Source organism: Acomys minous, assembly GCF_964271855.1.
Source record: "Acomys minous genome assembly, chromosome: 10".
NCBI classification, from domain to species: domain Eukaryota; kingdom Metazoa; phylum Chordata; class Mammalia; order Rodentia; family Muridae; genus Acomys; species Acomys minous.
In genome coordinates this window covers 34327988-34348462 of record NC_140491.1, presented here as the reverse complement: position 1 = coordinate 34348462, position 20475 = coordinate 34327988, and the positions used below count along the sequence as shown (strand labels likewise).

General features: G+C 47.8%; 1 protein-coding gene across 1 annotated transcript in view; it reads right to left on the bottom strand.

The window, feature by feature from the left end:
* LETM1 (leucine zipper and EF-hand containing transmembrane protein 1) overlaps nt 1–17465 on the bottom strand; it is a 39831-nt gene extending 22366 nt beyond the window's left edge. The window contains exons 1-4 of the mRNA XM_084799217.1: nt 16979–17465; nt 12668–12728; nt 5218–5668; nt 317–460 (exon numbers count right to left, since the gene is read on the bottom strand). Of these exons, the coding sequence (XP_084655343.1) occupies nt 317–460; nt 5218–5668; nt 12668–12728; nt 16979–17057 (735 nt within the window). The 5' untranslated portion in view covers nt 17058–17465. The remainder of the gene's footprint in view (nt 1–316; nt 461–5217; nt 5669–12667; nt 12729–16978) is intronic.
* Between the last annotated feature and the right edge of the window lie 3010 nt (nt 17466–20475).

The following is a 20475-nucleotide window of genomic DNA, read 5'->3' as shown; positions in this document are numbered from 1 at the left end:
GTGTGTGTTGACTTACTGAGTGTAGACACTGTGTGTGGAAGATCAGAGGGCACCTTGGCCCTCACCATACCATCCACCTGCTTGAGACAGGGTCTCTTCTTTGTTGTCTGACACTAGCTGGCACACGATCTTTGGGAATTGTCCTGACTCTACCTTACATTTTGCCACAGGAGCACAGATGCACTACCCAGTACACAGTTCCAGGGATTTAATTCAAGGCCTTGTGTTTCTGTGCAAGTGCTTTCTTTACCCACCCAGCCATCTCCCCAGTTCTCAGACTCATTGTCAAGCGTACTCGAAGCCCCAGTACCCTCACCTTGATGGATTGCGTCTCAAACGTGGACGGCAGCATGTTGGGGAAGAGCTTCACAACCACAGGCAGCAGGAATTCCATGAAGGGCACCACCACGAACACCAGGAAGGGCACTAGGCGGAAGAGGTCTGCACAAATCCGGAGAAACTGCAAAGACATAGGCACATCAGCAGAACGGAAGAGGGCAGGAGCATTTCTCCTACCATCACTACAGACCGAGCCACAGGGCGCCTCAAGAGCTCTGAGCAGATCCCTTCAGAAACCCAGTTCTTTCTCAGAGTCTAAACTACTACACACCAGTGGTGGTGCATGCCTTTAATCAGCACTTGGGAGGCAGAGACAGGTGTATTTCCAAGTTCAAGGCCAGCCCGATCTACAGGATGGCCAGGTTACACAGAGAAACTCTGTCTTGAAAAACAACAACAAAACAAGAAACAAACAAACAAACAAAAAACTCCCAAACCACCACAACAAAAACCAAAAGCAAAAGTTTAATTACTTTAAAAAAAAAAAAGTTTAATCACTTGTAGCTGGGCATGGTGGCGCACGCCTATAATCCCAGCACTCGGGAGGCAGGGGCAGGTGGATCGCTGTGAGTTTGAGGCCAGCCTGGTCTACAAAGTGAGTCCAGGACAGCCAAGGCTACACAGAGAAACCCTGTCTCGAAACTCTCCCCCAAAAAGTTTAACTACTTGTTGTATGGTACCTTAAATACTCTATAATTATCTTTAAACAGAAGGTGACTGTGCCAGGCATAGAGGTGGCACACACCTATAATCCTAGCTTTTTAAAATCTGAGGCAGGGGCTGGAGAGATGGCTCAGAGGTTAGGAGTTCCGCCTGCTCTTCCAAAGGTCCTGAGTTCAATTCCCAGCAACCACATGGTGGCTCACAACCATCTATAATGTGATCTGATGTTCTCTTCTAGTGTGCAGGTGTACATGGAGGCAGAACACTGTATAATAATAAAAAATAAATAAACAAATCTTTAAAAAATAATCTGAGGCAGGGGCTGGAGAGATGGCTCAGAGGCTAAGGGCACCAACTGCTCCTCCAGAGGTCCTGAGTTCAAGTCCCAGCAACCACACATCTATATGATGTGATCTGATGCCCTCTTCTGGCCTGCAGGTGTACATGCAGGCAGAACACTGTATACATGATAATAAATAAATAATAAATCTTAAAAAAAAGAATCTCAGGCAGGCCGGGCAGTGGTGCATGCCTTTAATCTCAGTACTCTGGAGGCAGAGGCAGGTGGATTGCTGTGAGTTCAGGGCCAGCCTGGTCTACAGAGTCTAGGACAGCCAAGGCTACACAGAAAAACCCTGTCTTGAAAAAATCTGAGGCAAGATTTCAAATTCAAGGTAAGCCTGGGCCACACAGTAAGGCCCCGTACCAAAAAACCTGTACTAAAATATCATGTTAATCATAAATATTTAATTTTTAAAAAATTTTAGGGGCTGGAAAGATGGTTCAGAAGTTAAGGGCATTGGCTGCTCCTCCAGAGGTCCTGAGTTCAATTCCCAGCATTCGCATGGTGGCTCACAATCATCTATAATGAGATCTGGTGCCGAACGGATACAACTTAAAGTAACAATATATATATAATTTTAGGTTTATTTAATTTTATGTATGTAGGTGGCTTGTCTATATTATGTATTATGTGCCTGGTGCCAATGGAGGCTAGGATGGTGTCAGATTCCCTAGAACCAGACTTACAGAAGGCTGTGAACCAGGTGCTAGGAATCAAACCCTGGTCCTCTGAGCCATCTCCAACATGTAAATAATCAATTTTTTGCTTTTATATACCACTACCACCACCACCACCACCACCACCATCATCATCATCATGATAATAATAGTTAATTAGGTTTTTATCTGAGTACTGAAAAGGCTAAGCAAGACTGAATTCCAGCTAGGCGTGGTGGCGCATGCCTTTAATCCCAGCACTTGGGAGGCAGAGGCAGGTGGATTGCTGTGAGTTCGAGGCCAGCCTGATCTACAAAATGAGTCTAGGACAGCCAAAGCTACACAGAGAAACCTTGTCTCAAAAAAAAAAAAAAAAAAAATACTGAATTCCAGGCCAACACCAGCCATCTCTGTCTCAAAAATAAATTGAAAGGTTGGGGCTGGGGCTAAAGAAATGGCTCAGTGGTTAAATGCCCATCTATGTTTCTTTTTTCTTTCTTTAGTTTATTTCTAGTTTCTTTCCTTTTTCATTTATTTGTTGTCTGTTTATTGCTTCTCACTATATACCCCTCAAAGGCCTGGAACTCATTATGTAGACCAGCCTGGCCTTGAGATCACAGAGGTCCTCCTGCCCCTACCTTCCAAGCTCTGAGCTTAAAGGTGTGTTTGCCACCATCCTGGACTACCACTTCCAATTTATGCTAGTCCTGTGGGGATCTGCAAGTGCCAATCAGGCTGTAATAAACACACAAGCACTGGGTCTTCAGCCTGCCTACTGGAGAGGTCTGACAAGATGGTACAGTCGGTCTTTGAACAGCACAAAAGCACACCCAGGAGCTGACATGGGGCAACTGGGAGAGAAAGTAAGGTCAGGCTAAGGCTGGGGCATGTGGTCGGACTGCTGCTTAGAGGGTTGCCTTCACCTAGGAAGAGGACCCCGAAGGACACATCTTACTAGTTTAAAAGCCTGCTGCTGCTAGGGTGCAGAGACAGGCGGCCCCTCTGCCCACAATGCAGGGCAACAGGGTTAAGCAGTATGAAGCATTGGCCCTGGGTTCTGTTTGAGAGTTTGGATAGCTGCTAGGCACCCGAGAAGAACACTGGTTTTCAGGGCTGGCACAGCTTCACCCTGAGCACCAGCAAGGACTGACTGCTATGCTGAGATGACAGCAGCAGAGGCTTCCCAGAGATGTACAGGAGTTGGGGGGGGGGGGAGGACCTAAGTCTGTTCTGCACATCCATTCTGACCCTGAGACTACAGAGAGAGCAGTACGCATGGTGAGGGCAGAGGCCAGGCTGGGAGCGACACAGGTGTAAGGACATCAGCTGCAGATGGGGTTTCTGTGTCCTAAGAAGGAAGGTGATGCCACCTGGGCCAAATGCCTTGTTATGTCCCACTCTAGGAGGTGTAAAAAGTCACCTGCCTGTGCTTCAGACAAATGCCTAATAAGCCCAAAATGAACTCAGGACACTAGCAAGTGTTCCCCACAGGGCAGTGGAGCCCTCAGGACACAATGTGAGGTCCTGGACCAGGAGAAGATTATTGGTGGGAAAGCTGGAAAACTGAATCAAGTCTGGAGTTTTAGCAAAGTAGGAAGCTAAGCCATGACCATGAGGGTGAAACATGAGAGGACTGAGAGGTCCAAGCACAGCACCGTCACTAAGATTTTGCTATAAATCTAAAGTTATTCTAAAGTTAAAGATTTATTTAAAAATAAAACTAAAGGAGCTGGAGAGATGGATCTGCTGCCCTCCTCTGGCATGCGGGCAAATGGGCATGTAATAAATCTTTGGGATGGGCATGCTGGCATGCCTTTAATCCCAGCACTCTGGAGGCAGAGGCCGGCAGATTGCTGTGAGTTCGAGGCCAGCCTGGTCTACAAAACAAGTCCAGAACAGCCTAGGCTACACAGAGAAACCCTGTCTTGAACCCCCCCAACCCACAAAAAGATCATTAATAAATAAAACTAAAGCCTATGAAAAAAAGATTGGAGATCCCCAGGAGCTAGAAACAAGTAGATGTTAAGGGGGTCAGGAGAATGCATGTGGGAAAGATACACTTCCCACCGAGGGCTGCTTCCTCCACAGCCCCAGAGATCTCACAGCACTCAGAGAAAACAGTAGCTGCACTGGAGAAAGGGCTTAGCTCTTAAACCACGCAGGGTTCCCCTAGCTAAGATTCCTTTGAAAATAAACTCATAGCACAGATCACTAAACAGGGCTGAGAATATAGCAGTTGATAGAGTGCTTGCCTGGAGAGTAAGAATAGACTCCTAGGCTCAGGTACTTGAATGCTTAGGCACTGTGTGTCTCTTCTTGCTGTCTGTGGATCTAGATATGGGGCTCTCAGCTCCTCCCTCCAACACCATGTCTGCCTGCATACTGCCATGCTTCCCACCATGATGACAATGAACTAAAGCTCTGACACTGTAAGCAAACCCCAAGTAAATGTGTTATTTTTACAAGAGTTGAGGTAGCCAGGTGGTGGTGGCACACGCCTTTAATCCCAGCACCCAGGAGGCAGAGGCAAGCAGATTACTGTTGAGTTCAAGGCCAGCCTGGTCTACAAAGTCCAGGACAGCCAAGGATACACAGAGAAACCCAGTAAATGTTTTACCTGCATGCATGTGAGGGTACTACATGTGTGCCTGGCTTGGTAAGCCAGAAGAAGGTATGGGATTCCCTGGAACTGGAGTTACACACACAGTGCAGCTGTGAGCCACTTATGTGGGTGCTAGAAATTGAACCCAGGTCCTTTGAAAAAATCATTAAAAGCATTTGCTTTTAGAGAGCCATCTCTCTAGCCCCAGGAAGGGCCTTTTCAGAGCATTAAGGTCAAAAGCAACTACACACCAGGTCCACAGGGCCAAAGAAATAACTTTAAGAGACTTCCCTAGAGAGACACTGTATCTGTTTTGTTTTGTTTTTGGTGGTTTTCGAGACAGGGTCTCTCTGTGTAGCCTTGGCTGTCCTAGACTCACTTTGTAGACCAGGCTGGCCTCGAACTCACAGAGATCTGCCTGCCTCTGCCTCCCAAGTGCTGGGATTAAAGCTGTGTGCCACCACACGTAGCATCTGTGTCTCTGAAGACATACTAGAAGCAGCAAAACAGGGACAAAGGGCAAGGCTGCAGGAAAACCACCAAAGGAGGAAACAGCACGTCAGCACTGTTTTTTATCAAAAGAAGTAGGAAGAAGAGTATGGTGTGTCCCATACCTGCCTGCGCTCCCGGCGGGTCAGTGTGTGGCCATTGAGGATGCGCCACAGCATGCGGGCGGCTATCTTGGTGTCGATCCAGAGCAGGCGGAAGCCATGGTAGTAGTGCTTCAGCTCGTCCAGGACCTTCTGCCCAAGGGACTTCTTCACCACCACCTGCGCTGGCGGGCTGTACACGGGGCCACCCTCCTCCAGCTTCTTATTCTTGTCCTTTAAGGACTTGAGGGACTTCTCTATCACAGAGTCCTCTCCTAGGGGGGGTGATGAGTGCCAGCCGCGCACAGGAAGGTACTGAGGTCCTGTAACAACCAATCTTGCAGAGGCAGGTGTCCATGTTGCCCTTGCCAAGGGGCCCTGGCACTCAGGCCTCTGAGTCCAAGAGCTGAGGGGCTCCCCTTTGAAGCAGAGGTACACAGGCTTGGCTGGAGTACAACAGCGAGACAGAACACTCCTTGAAAAGAAAAGAAACAACAACAACAACAAAACAGAAAAGCAGGGATGAGAATTTCCCACCTATCTGACCACTCAGAACCAAATACCAAACTATACGGTGGCTCAAATTCTGTATCCCACCTACTTCCTTGGAAGGAGCCTTTGGGGGGGCTTACACATGAGGCTAGGCCCAAGCCTTGATGGCCTAACTCTTAAGCCCCCAAAGACACACGTCAGTCATGTGGACAAGCACACTCAGCGGAGTCTGACATAGGAAATGATATTCATGACTTTGGGGCTTGATGATATGGGGAGCAAAGTCAAGACTCCGTCCAGTTTGCATATTCCCACTCAACAGGTGACTCCTGGTTGACAGAAGGCACTGGAACAAATGGGAAGCCTCAAAGGAGCGTCCAGGGCCCGTTCCTTTACCTGGCTTTAGCATGACTCCCCACTCTGCCCACTTCCCCCTTAGTGCATGTACCTATGCCACGCCTGCCACAGAGAGGTGAGGGGCACATGTGTCATCAGGTCTACACCCTTTTACCACAAGAGTCCTAAAAAGGTGAGGCCACAGCCAGAAGCTGTTAGCTAAAAGCAGACTTCATCTGCACTGGACATGTGACATTAGAGATTTTGTTCAGCTCTGCACATGGGACAAGTGCATCATCGGGTTAAATATCAGTTTCCCATCTTCAGTGATGAAGAGTGTGGCCTCTACAGAAGGCTTGACACCTGCAGGCGCAAGGCAGCCAACAGGCCAAGGCAAAGATGTATATACAAAGATGAAGCAGGCAACACAGCATTCTGGGTAAGGGCCGGGCCAAGATCTTGCTCTTCTTAAACTCATCAGGGAGTTCGTTGCTGTTGGGGGAAGATGGGGTGTAAGAGCCTCCTGGGTCAGAGGTCACTTTTCAGGAGTCCTATCTTTCCTTTCATCACGTGGCTCTCAGGGATCAAACTCAGCTCAACAGGTTTGGTGTCAGAGGCCTCTACTCACTGAGCCATCATCACAGCCATCAGAGAGGTTCCTAACTAGCATTACCAACAACTTACACATAATGTTTTGCCATCTTCTTTTTTCTTTTTTTGATTTTTCAAAACAGGGTCTCTCTGTGTAGCCTTGGCTGTCCTGGACTCACTTTGTAGACCAAGCTGGCCTTGAACTCACAGCAATCCACCTGCCTCTGCCTCCTGAGTGCTGGGATTAAAGACGTGCACCACCCGGCCCAGCCTTGTTTTGCCATTTTTTTTTAAAATATTTATTTGTTTATTATATATATAGTGTGCACCACCCGGCCCAGCCTTGTTTTGCCATTTTCTTTTTTAAAAAAAATATTTATTTGTTTATTATATATACAGTGCTTTGCCTGCTTGTACCCCTGCAGACCAGAATAGGGTAGTAGATCACATTATAGATGGTTACGAGCCACCATGTACTTGCTGGGAATTGAACTCAGGACCTTTGGAGAATCTCTCCAGCCCCTGTGTTTTTTTTGTTTGTTTGTTTGTTTTGTTTTGTTTTTCAAGACAGGGTCTCTCTGTGTAGCCTTGGCTGTCCTAGACTCACTTTGTAGACCAGGCTGGTCTCGAACTCACAGCGATCCGCCTACCTCTGCCTCCCGAGTGCTGGGATTAAAGGCGTGTGCCACCACGCCCGGCCTGTTTTACCATTTTCAATCAGTGGAAAACCAAGTAATTTCTCTCTCTCTCTTCTATTTTTTTTTGGGCCAGTGCTAAGAATAGAACCTAGGGCCTCGCACATGCTAGGCTAAGTGCTGACCACTGAACTACTCTTCAGCCCAAATTATATAACATTCTTAATTTTTCTACCAATACAGAACTAATCATGGTCCTGCTGGTGCTCAACTAGCACTCACCAAAGGGCCAGACTAGGGGCTCAGCTTCCATCATCCTGCCTGTGACTTCCTCTTGTTTTTGTCTTTCCCTTTTGGAAATCGCCCTCCAAGTGGAGTGAAACAGCACCAACTAAGCACAGTACACCCATGAGGCTGGCAGGATGGCTCAGTGGGTAAGGGTGCGTGCCATCAGGTCTCATGACCTCAGTTTAATCCCTGAGATCCATGGTAGAAGATAACTGGCTTCCAGTTTATCCTCTGATCTCCACACATGCACCATACCACAGGTTCACCCACATACATGTCATTCCCCCCCAAACATATAAAGAATAAATAAATGCGAAAGACACACGCACATGCGCGCTAGGATGGCTGACCATACAGCACCCATCTACCTATGTTATGAGGCTGGGAAAAAAAATTTTTTTTTTTGATTTTTCGAGACAGGGTCTCTATGTGTTATCCTTGGCTGTCCTGGACTCGCTCTGTAGACCAGGCTGGCCTTGAACTCACAGCGATCCACCTACCTCTGCCTCCCGAGTGCTGCGATTAAAGGCGTGAGCCACCACGCCCGGCTGAGGTTGGGAATCTTACCAAGGATGACCATTTACATAAGGATCCTGAGCCTACATCCTGCCCAGTTTGAATGTTCAGCCTTCGTGTCTGGAGCAGGAAGACTAAAGACCACCTAACATAAGAGGGCTGTGTATGATCCTTACAATATCAGCTACATATTCTCAGCTGTCTGGCAGTCAGGAACAGGAATGGGACACAAGGACTGACATAAACACACACACACACTCACTCACTCACTCACACACAAGGACACAGATACCTCTTCTTCTGTCCATGTTTCTAACTCTAAACAGCATTACACCAATGTCAGAGGTATGCCTATATGGCCACTCCTACAAGGAAAACTCCCTTGAGGCACCTCAGCGCCCCCAGCACAGGCTACCCCTAGAAAGGCATAAAGCAAGCTAATAACCTACTGACCAGGATAAGTCACCTTGTTTTTCATGAAAGTGATGTCAAGGAACCAAGTCATCCTCAGCAAAAAGGAAGAACCATGGAGCAACAGCCTCCAAAAACAAAAGATGATTAAAAAAAAAAAAAGATGATTCCAGAAGTGTGGACAACTGTAACTTAGAGGCCTGTGGTTATACCACATAAGTCCACACTTGCTTCCTGACTGAGAAACTAGACGACACAGGAAAAAACCAGTAAAATATAATAGAATCTACAGCACCTGGTCCAGCCCATGACATGAGGTTTTGAGCTTGACTTATGCTCTGCAGGGATACCCATTAGCATGGTACAATTTCCCAAAGCAGATTTTTGCCACCGAGCACTAACTGTAGTGTAGGAGTTGGCTAGATGGCTCACCAGAAACAGGCACTAGCTACTAAGCCAGAGATCCTCATGGTGGAAGGAAAGATCTAAATCCCACCAAGTTGTCCTCCAACCTCACACCTGCACTTTAACATGTACGTACACACACGTTCCCTCCTCTCTCTGTCCCCTCCCCCCCCCTCTCTCTCTCACACACACACACACACACACACACACACACACACACACACACACACACACTGAAGAACTAAAACTGGTCAGTGGCAGGAAGGCTCAATGGGCAAAGCCTGAAGACCCAAGTTCAATCCCTTGGACCCATGAAGTGGAAGAACCAACTCCCAAAAGTTGTTCTCTAACTTTCATTACATCATGACACATGAACACTCACACACATAGGTATGTTGTATGTATATAAACATAAATATAGCCAGCCGGGTAAGGTGGTACACTCTTTTATTCCTTTAATCCTACCACTCAGGAGGCAGAGGTTGGTGGATCTCTTACCCTGCATAGCTAAAATGAGTATTTTTGCTGCTCATCCATAAGTGTTCATTTAAAATGTGTAAGTTGCTCGACAGAACTTCACAGTTATTACTGTTAGCTTTCAAAGCAAATGTCCAACATGGTTAACTTACAAGAAAAAAGTTTAAGCTGGGCATGGTGGCACATATCTGTAATCCCAGTACTGTAATGTAGGGTAACTGTGATGTAGGGTAATGTAGACTAACCTGGATTACATAGTGAGACTGTCTCACACCAAACAAGGCCTGAGGATGGAGAACACCTGTCTAGCAGTACAAGACCCTGGTTTTGATTCCCAGCACTGAAAATAAAAACATTTTTTAATTAATAAAGTACAACTCATTATATTTTAATGAATCTTAAATGCTAAAAAGGTACTTGACAAATGTACCATCCGGTTCTGATGAGAACGCTTTAATAAGAACAAGCAGCTGGGTAGACAGGAATGACACCTCAATGCTAAAACTCAGCAAGATGAGCACTGCTAAGCTCGCTCTGAGGCTGCCATGCTGGGCCGATGGCTGAAGCCGGCCTGGTGCGGAACCTGCTGCTGAGGCAGGCCCTGAAATTACAGAGACACAGGCCCTACTCGAGGGGAGACGGGCACTGTTGAGGCCATCAATATTCCAGCCATAACCTGAGCCTGTGCTGCCATGTGAGCTGAGCAGGAAGCAAACACAGTGGTGTGAAGTGGCCAGACTCTATAGACAACTAGACTGGCAGCAGCAAGCACTTGGCAAGGCAGAAGGAAAGAATAATGAGGGCTGCCTCAAAGGCCAAGCTCATGACCTAAAAGAAGTGACACCACTTTTTCTGAAAGAAAAGGGAAAAGTATTTTTTTGGGGGGGTGGGGAGTTGGGGGAGGCAGGGCCTGACTATATAGCTCTGGGTGTCCTGGAACTCATAGAGATCTGTGCCTGCCTCTGATGGGATCAAAGTTGTGTGCCACCATGCCCAGCTACCATCCTTACTTCTAAACTACAAATCCTGGAAGATGGGGTGGCAGGACCAAGAGTTAAAGGCCAGGCTTAGCTATAGGAGGTTCTGTTTTTAAACAGAACAAGAAGCTGCTAATCTTGGGGCTGTGGATGTACTTGCTGGTACCCTACTCATCTAGCAAGCCCAAGGCTTTAGGGTCTATTCCCAACTCCACAATACAAAACAAAAAGCTGCCAATCTCAAGGGGTTTGGTATTGTTTCAGCCCCAAAGGTTGTTTTATTAGACTGGAAGAACTAACGAGTTCATCTAGGACACTCAAATTCTCAGAGGAATAAAGACGAGGAACTGTCCCCTACACAAGTGCTAACTAGAGAACTTAGTCAGGAAATGGCAGATGGTGGATCTCAGTACTAGCCATGTGCACTGCCATCTGCAAAGACTAACATTAGGCCAGTTCAGTCAGAAATCATAGTACCTATATCCCACACCTTCATGGACTTATGAAGGGAAACTGAGTCCACAGAGCACTCCACTTTAAAACCAGAGACTCCTTGAAAACAAAACAAACAGTAACAACAACACAAAAACCAGAGACTTCATACCAAATCCTATTCTAACTTCTCCTGAGCCTCAAAGCAGGGTGTGTGAGGCCCCACAGCACACTTTAGGGAGAGCAAAGGACGCTAAGCTAGGCATGGTGGTACATGCTTTAATCCCAGAACTCAGGAGGCAAAAACAGAGGCAGAGGCAGGTGGGCCTATGTGAGTTTGAGGCCAGCCTGGTGTACAAACAAATTCCAGGACAGCCAGGGCTGTAGCACAGTGAAACCCAGTCTTGAAAAACAAGCAAATAAACAAACAAACAAGAATGAAAGAAGCTCTGTACACAGACATTGATACCATTACTGGCACAAAGAAGATTCCATAACAGACGCCTTGACTATCCAAAGAGAAATCTAATGAACATTTCACCCAACAGGCACATGGTGGGAGCCCACACACAAGGACTCTCTAAGTCAGCTGTGTGGGAGAGAATCTGACCAAATGATGTGTGTGCAGTTCAGTCGCAGAAATGCTGCCTTGTCCAAGAAGCCTGCAGGTCTTCCTATTCACCCCAGCACTCCACAATGTGCTGAAACAGAAACCAAGTCTCCACAGATGACTTGTCTTTATTTTAGGGACTTATACCTGTCTCAAGAAGCACCACCAGTTATGTTTCAGAGCTGAGGAATTAGTTAACAGCTTTACGTGAACACAGCCACCTCCAGAGATGAGAGCTCAAGAGGCAGGGAAGTGCACAGAAGGTAGTGCTGGTATCCAGCTCTCCAGAAGAAGGGACAGGGACAGGGAAGTGTGGTATCCAGCTCTCCAGAGGAAGGGACAGGGACAGGGAAGTGGGACGAGATGAACCCCCTTTCAGTGATCTGAACTGACAGCAGAGAGCAGCTCCTGGCCTGCCCTTACAGTAAGAGACATGGGGTGCAGGGCAGTTTAAGAAGTACAGCAGCCCTGGGGGTAGGCCAAGTCTACAATACAACAGAGTGTGGGCACCACTTTCTTGAAGAAGCTCCACTGAGCCTGGCCTTGCAATGCCACCAAAGCTTTGCCTGAGAAGCTGCTCCCATCTCACAGGCACTGCCATCTTGTAGGCTAACTACACCATACTCTCTAGGCATCCGGAGTGAGGCGAGGAGCATGCTGTGAGCATCCCCGAGGCAGGTGCCCTTGAGAGAGCAAAGTATTCAAGAGAAGGTCTGCCTCATCATGGACAGATCCCAGCAGTTCTAACACTACCACCCACAGCTGAGAAGAACTAGGCAGGATTCTGTGGAAAGCCAATAAAGAGGACCTCTGTGTAAGCACGGGAACGTTAGTCATTCTGAGTAGACAAAACTACAGTGGTAACAACTACACAAAAAACCAGCTACCTAAGTAAAAATGTCAGGCTGGGCATGCTGGAGCACGTGTATAATTCCAGCACATGGAAGGCTAGGCAGGAGGGTTGTCAAAAACTCAAGGCCAGCCTAAGCCGCATAGTCTATGGAGACTCTGTCTCACAAAACAAAACAAAACAAACAAACAAAATCGAACCAACCAGACAGAAACAACAACCAAAAGGGAAGCACACCAGAATGCCAGCAGTGCGCATAACTGGTGCTGGGATTGTCAGTACTTACTCTCTTAATTCACCAGCATTATGTGGTTATAACCACCAAAGTAAACACAGGGAGATTTAAAAGAAACAAGAACAAGGAATAAGGAGAAAGTAGCTGCCGGTTCCCTGACAAAGCATAAGTCCTCAAGCAGGCATGTACGGTGACACATTCGGTGATGGGCTTACTTACTCATGGCTTTTCAACCTCACGGTCCTGGTACAACTGAGACAAGCTCGGTCCCTCAGACTACCTACGACAGAAACAAAGAGAAGGTAAGCAAACAGGTGTCAACCAGGCATCTTTCGAAGGTAAGTTTCTGGGGGACTGCTGTGAATGACGGAGGAGGACGGTGAGGCACAGCATCTGCTCTCCCCAGGTTGGGAACTGGTCCTCAGGTTAAGGCCCCAGGAGGGAGCACTGAAGGCCCAGGGGCTTCTCCCAATGTGGGACCCCTTACAACTATAGTTGGTGTTGGTAGGCAGGGGCAAGCTCACACTGACTCTTAGCAAACTGATAGCTATCCTACAAACAAACAAACAAAAAAACAATTCCAAGGGACAAGGGCTGACAACTACTGGGAAAACAAATGCCAAGAAGACCCTACAGGGCATGCAAGATGGCTCAGTGGATAAAAGCACTTGCCAACAAGACCTGAGTTCAATTCCAGAGCCCACATGGTAGGTAAAATAATTCCCAACAAATTGTCTTGTGGCCTACATAAGCATGCCGTGGCATGTCCAGGCACACATGTACACACACAAACAATAAATGTAATTAAAGCAGCAATTTTGAAAGAAGGCATTTCTAGAAAAACAGTAGTGATAAAATACACTTTTGATGCTTTTCCTAATCCACTCTAATTCTCCAAATACATGAAGTTGAGAGTTTACTCACACCACTGTTGTGTGAGGCAGGGGACAGAAAGAAGACTCCCTGCAGTAGGAGCCAGAGGTACCATTCTCAACAGAGACCATGTGGCCCATGTAGATTTCAGGCAAGAGCAGGGGCCAGCAAGGCAGCAGGTGATGCTCTGCCCCAGTCCTCCAAGCAGGAGTAGCAGTAAAGGCGTTTACCATTTTATGTCAGGAGGGAGCTCTTCTGGCTCTATGGGGAAAGAGGTCATACTCAGGGTCTGGGAGCACTGGGAGAACTCTGGTTCCTTCAACACTATTCACAAATCATAACAAAGATTTTGGATAAATTTTTTTTCTTTAATAAAAATCATGTTTTTAACTTTTATTTTGCATGTATTTATTGTGTGTACACTGATTCAGAGGCCAGAGGACAACTCACAAGATTTGGTTCTCTCCTTCCAGCACATGGGGCCTGGGACTTATAGTCAGAAAATGTGAACCTGAGCCTGTAGCTGTACCTCAGCTACATTCTTACAAGTAGCAAATGTTACTTTTTTTTCCCCCTTCGAGACAGAGTTTCTCTGTGTAGCCTTGCTACCCTAAACTCACTTTGTAGACCAGGCTGGCCTCAAACTCATGGCAATCCACCTACCTCTGCCTCCCTGTGCACCCTGCCCTCAGGCACAGACCAAGGTCACCCAAGCCCTTCCAGACTTTTCTTAATCCAAAGAGGCCCAGAACTTCCTCTCTGCCCCTTCCAACCCTACTCCTATAGGATTTGGCTCAGAAACACCCCACAGCACCCAGAGGTAGATCTTATTCAGATGTTTCTGTCCTACCAGGTCTCTTCCTGGGCTCTCCCCCAAATAACATCTGAAGGCTGTTCCTGCTCCATTGTCAAAGCCATGCAGGGTGATAGGTTCACAGGTCCATACTCCACTGGAGCTGCCCAGGCTGCCGGCATTTCTGCTCTCTGTAAACTTGGGATTTGGGCTGAAGAGACGGTTCAGCAGTTAAAAGCACTTGCTGCTCTTGCAGAGGACTTGGATTTAGTTCCCAACACTCCTATTGGCTGGTTCATAACTGCCTGTAAGTCCAGGTCTATGACTTCTTCTTCTGGCCTCCATGGGCACCTGATCTCATACAGTACACATACCCACACAGATACACAAGTATACATACATTTAAAAAACTAAAATAAACAAATAAAATTGAGCCAGGTGGTGGTGGCCCATGCCTTTAATCCCAACACTCAGGAGGCAGAGGCAGGTGGATCTCTGTAAATTCGAGGCCAGCCTGGTCTACAGAGTGAACTCCAAGATAACCAAGCTATACAGAGAAACCCTGTCTTGAAAAACTAAAAATAAATAAATAAATAAAATAAAACACATTTAGCTGGGTGTGGTGGGACACACTCATAATCCCAGTACTTGGGAGGCAGAGGCAGGTGGATCTCTTTGAGCTCTAGGACAGCCTGGTCTACAAAGGACAGCCAAGGCTACACAGAGAAATCCTGTCTTGTGGGAAAAAAACAAACAAACAAAACAAATTTGAAGGGTTCTCAAGGCGCTCTTGGTTTTGCTAAATTGCTAGAACAAGTCACAGACCCCAGAATAATCAGTTTATTATAAAGGACACAAGTATGTAGGCGGAGAAGGGGACAGGGACTGTGACCAGGAGGGTCCTTTCTGTGTTCTTTCCTCTGGCCCACCAACCACTCTACACTCTGCACCTCCCTGGAGGGTAAGCTCAAGTTCCAGCCTTCTAATGTCACTGCAGCAGACCTCTCTCACCTAGCTGGCCCGACGCCCCACTTTTCAGGTGGGATAGAAAGGGCTAAGAGCAACAAACCCATTGCTACCTATCGCTCCCAAAGCTTTAGGAGCTCAGTGTCAGGAACAGGGATAAAGACCAAATGCCTTCCCCGGCTTTCCTGGCCTCCAGGAGACCTTTACACCCAGACCCTGTCTTCCCTGACCCTCACACAAAGCCTCCAGGTCTGGTGCACCTTGCGCCTGTCAACAGCTGCAGGAACTTGTCTCACTCCAAGTCAGTCCTCTTTTACTTTTTCCTGAGCTTTGACTAGTCCTCACAGGTTTACAAAATGGCACTGCAGCCTCTGGACTGGATGCTTCTGTCCCACAAACTCCAGGATCTGTCACTATGTTCCTTTCATAGAGAACAGCATAGGAAGGGGAAGGGACTTCACAGTGGACACCTGACAAGCACACTCCAGCTGGGGACCCATGTCAACATCAACAACGACGAGTTTAACCTTAACTGTGGAGCCTCGGCAGCACGTGATGAGCGAAAGCACTTAACACCCATGGCCTTCCACTCCAGAACTCATTAACAAAACACCGATGAAGAATCCTACAATACACCTTGACCTAAGTACTCATTAGAACTGTCAAAGTCATGGAAAACAAACAAAGTCCGGGAAGCCGCTACATTTTGAGCATTACAAGGACTAATGTAGTGTGGTATCTCCTAAGAAGACAGAGAGACAGAAAGAGAACCTCAGGATAAAGTATGCCACACAAAAGTGCAGAATAAGGTAAGTATCAAGAATAAAGAGAATTTTGATACAATGTTGGCCTCGATTTATTCGCTATGACTAAAAAGTAGGACGTTCATCCTATGCGTGCTGTCTCTGCCAGTGCATCATCCCAGGGTATGCAGGGACCTGCTACCCAGTCCAGCCCTGTTCGGTCCACAACTAAGCAGCTGAGTAACCCACTGTCAGAGAAGTAGTTATTTTTGTTCAGGGGAATTAAGTTAACTACAGAAACGATTCTTGTGCCTTGAACAATAAGAACACACACACACAAAAAAAAAAATATCAGCTAATTTTAAAGCCATAAACATGCCACAGAAGGGCAGAAGTGCTTTACGGCATGCTGAACAAGTCAACAGGTAGACAGCTCTTACGGCAGAGGCAGCTTGAGAAACCGCACCAAACCCGGGCAGACCTTGCTGTCTTTCCACTCATCATAACTGGTTTTGTTCCTTGTTTTTTTTTTTTGAGACAGTTGTGCCATGCTTGGCCTGAAACTCGAAATGCAGACCAGGGTGGCCCGGAACTGAGTTCCACCTGTCTCTGCGTCCAGGGTGCTGGGATTAAAGGCGTGTGCCACCACGCCTGGCTCTCCAATACTGTTAAGGTGGTAAGAACTGGCTTTTGCCAGGAAGCCATAAAGTCTTGGGTCCCACTCTCATAGACCAAGTTTCATCCTTACCGTAACTTACAAACAGGACACATACAAGTTTCCTTAGGAAGCCCAGTTAGCGGCCACCCCACCCCAAGGGGCAGCCCACTATGCTGGCATCACCCACAACCCAATCTCCTTGTCCCGGAGTTCCGGCTTCTAGGCCTGAGCTGGCCAAAGGGCACGCCTAGGCTCGGCTCATCAACGAAAGGAGCGCCAGGGAAGCCACAGCCCTAAGGAACTTTCCCAACGCCGCTGTCGGTAGCGGTGACCTGCGGCGACCAGGGAAACTAAGGTCACAGCGAAGCTGCCCAGTCCGGGCGGCGCAAAGCAGCCGAGTGCTTGTCATCGCCGCACTGCCTCGGAGCTGCACGGAAGGGTCCCCATGCGGGCACATGGTCGCCCCACAACAGGTCCCGTGCAAGGCGGCAGCTTACCCCGCGGGGAGGCGGCGCGGGGCGGCGCGAGGCGAGCAGGCCCCCGGCCGCGGCAGCTCCTGAGCAAGATGGACGCCATGCGCCCGCCGCGGCGGCGTCCTACAGCGGCCTCCGCTTCCTCGGTAGCTCTCCGCCGTCCCGGTGTCTGAGCCCGGCCCGCCGGACGGTTGACGGCCGCGGTTGGTTCCGGCAGCAGGCGCTCAGCTCAAGGACCCGGTATTAGCAGCGGCCAAGTCTTGGCACAGACGTCCCGAGGCGCGGGGCGGGGCGGGGCGGGCCAGCCGGCCGGCAAGGCTCCCATTGGCCTGGGTGCACCAGCCCCGGCCAGGTGAGGGGCGAGCCAAGCCAATGGACTACCAGTCCCAGCGTGCCACCGGGGCTTTTCCTCCAGGGACCACAAGTCCCAGCATGTGTAGCGCCTTCTCAAGGGATGAATGGAGTCCAGTCTCTCGCTGCAAATGAAAGCAGCCCCCAGTGCTTTTAAAGGCAAGCCTAAGAGATGGATGAGGTGTTGTCTTGTTGCTGATTGGTTCAGATTGGAATATGGCTATTTGTATAATAAAGAGCTGAGGGCAAGAGCTGGGGCAGGAAATACGAAAGGAGGCGGGACTTCCTGGCAGGCAGGGATACAGGCAGAGAGACACAAGAGTCCTACCTGGGAGCCGGACTGAGCTGGAAGGAAGCCGTGAGAAGCTGGGATGGTGGAGAAGTCAGGATAAGTTTTGATAGCTAAGAGACGATCCCAGCAAAACTTAAACTATATAGATACTTCTGTGTCTTAATTAAACCTTAAGCAAGATCCGCGAAAGCCTGGCTGTAAGTGTTGCAGCTCTGCTCTGCTAGGAAGAGTGTAACAGTTTTGCTCTGCTCTAATGAAAGTGTTACAGCTTCCATGAAGTCACACTCCACAGCAAATCTCACACAGGAGATTAGTTGAGAAGGAAGAATTCGAGGTTGGTGCTACCTCTGGTCCCAGGAGAAACAGCGGGGAATTGAAAAGTAGGCAGGGCTTATATAGGATTTCTCGGGGGGCGGAGCTTTCCAGAAAAGGGATTTCCATAGAGGATTGGTGGGATTTCAGAAGCTTTGGCGGGTTTTCCTGTTGAGGGTGTTGGTGGGGGTTGTGCTCAAGGATTGGTGGGTTTTCCTGCACAGGGATTGTTGGCTTTTTCTCACCCTCTTTTTTCCCGGATGGGGCTCATTGAAGACCTTCCTGGCTGCAGGACCTAGCAGCTCAGGGAGGCTGGAGAGAGGAGTTACTGTCGCCATGGCAACTCTGTGGCGGTATTTTATGGCAGCGGCTGCAGGCTGTGTCTGGAGAGGGAGGTGCCGCCATCTTCACAGCTCACATAGCACTTAACCGGACAGAGGCTGAGGCAGGAAAGGAGGTGCTGCCATCTTGACAGCACCTCAGTGGACGGAGGCGGCGGCCGTCTCTGCAGCACGCTACTCTCTACTCTGGGACTACACCCACAATATTTGGCCCAACAATGTAAGGCACAAGATTCCGGTTAAGGTTATGAGTTCCAGACACGAGACATGGACGGGAGAATCCAGGCACGAGATCATCCCAGATACACAAGTGTAGAGTAGAGACGGAGCCAGCAGACACAAGACGGAGAAGCTGAAATGTCAGAGTGGGCAGCCCACAGAGGACAGAGTTTAGGGAATCTCAAGTGCCGAAATAATACATTTGGACGTAGAAATGTTTTGTAAGTGTGCATAGGCACTTACGAAAGGAAAGAAACAGTGCAGACAGTCTTAGGAAAAAAATATTAAGTTTGAATATAATAATGTGAAGTCTCCTAAGGAAGGAGAGACTTAGCAAGATTAAAAAAGAAGATAGTTTTTTTGTGTGTGTTAAACAGTGTAAAACACTGTAGCAGAGGGCCCCTGGCCCCTGTACACTTTTGTTTTAGTTTGAGCCATCTCTCTAGCCCCCAAATGCTGATTTCTTTACTAGCAGAAATCTGAGTACAGACCAACCGTGTTGTTAGGCATCACCTGTCTTAGGGTTTTGTAAACATACACTAATGTAACTTTCTGATTCGTTTACTAAAGAGCTGGGCGAACAATCGTACAGGCAGGAGAGCTAGGCAGGACCTCCAGACAGGTAAGAACCCTGGGAAAGACTCAGAGGCGGAATTGCCCTGCAAGATACAGAGGAAGTCGGCCACATGGAGCTGAGGAGAGGGAATGAGCCGTGTGGCAGAACACAGATACAAATGGGTACAGAGGTTATACCAGCTAGTTGGGAACCAGAATAAGCTAAGGCCTAAATCTACTATAAATAAATATGTCTCCGTGTCATTATTCAGAGCTGGGGTGGGCATAGAAAGTCCATAAGGTCTTAGTGCCCTCTCTAAGAAAGATCAGAATCAAGATGAAAGGAGAAAATCTCCTTGTCCTTCTGTCTGGAGACAGGCTTTCTCTGTATATCAAGCCCCAGCTGTCTTTGTAGACCAGGCTGACCTTGAACTCACAAAGACCCGCATGCCTCTGCCTCCCCAGTGGCGGGATTAAAGGCCTGTGCCACCACGCCTGGTTGGAGGATCTTTTAGCTCAGAATAAAAAATTTTCTCCTAGACGTGGTGACACACGCCTTTAATCCCAGCACTCGGGAGGCAGAGGCAGGCAGATTCTGTAAATTGGAGGCCAGCCTGGTCTACAAAGTGAGGCCAAGAAAGCCAAAGCTATACACAGAAACCCTGTCTCAAAAAACCAAGAAATAAAAATAAATGTGGGGGCTGGAGAGATGGCTCAGAGGTTAAGAGCACTGTCTGTTCTTCCAAAGGTCCTGAGTTCAACTCCCAGCAACCACATGGTGGCTCACAACCATCTATAATGTGATCTGGTGCCCTCTTCTGGCATGCAGGCAAAACACTATATACGTAATAAATAAAAATAAATGTTTTTATTCTCCAGCCATGTCAGAGAAATTCAATCTAAAGCCCTATGGCACCACCTCATGGCAAGATTAGAGGATAGCAGTCCAAGCCTATTAGAAAGCACACAACAACTTTTCCAGTTCCTATAAGACAGTTAGTCCCACATGAGTGAGACCCACAAGGATACAATGAATTTGGATGGCAAACTATAGAGACGCTAGAAGAAGCAAGAGTAACATATGGAGTGTACTCACTCTATGTGGAGCAGGTTTTAAGTAACTGGGCCATGCAAAATTTTATAATTCCAAAATACTGGAAAAATTTAGTGACAGCTACATTATTGGAAGCTGACCCTCAGCTACAGTGACTGACCTGGTGGAGAAAGGAGGTTTTAGCTATGGAGCAGCATAATAGGACTAGAGCCATTAATACTGCCAAGCATCAGTTGCAAGGTGAAGGTGAATATGGTGAGTTACAAATGCAGATTCTGTTTGATGATGCCACTTTATTTATTTATTTATTTATTTATTAGGTTTGTTTTTTTTTTTTTTGAGACAGGGTCTTTCTGTGTAGCCCTGGCTGTCTTAGACTCACTTTGTAGACCAGGCT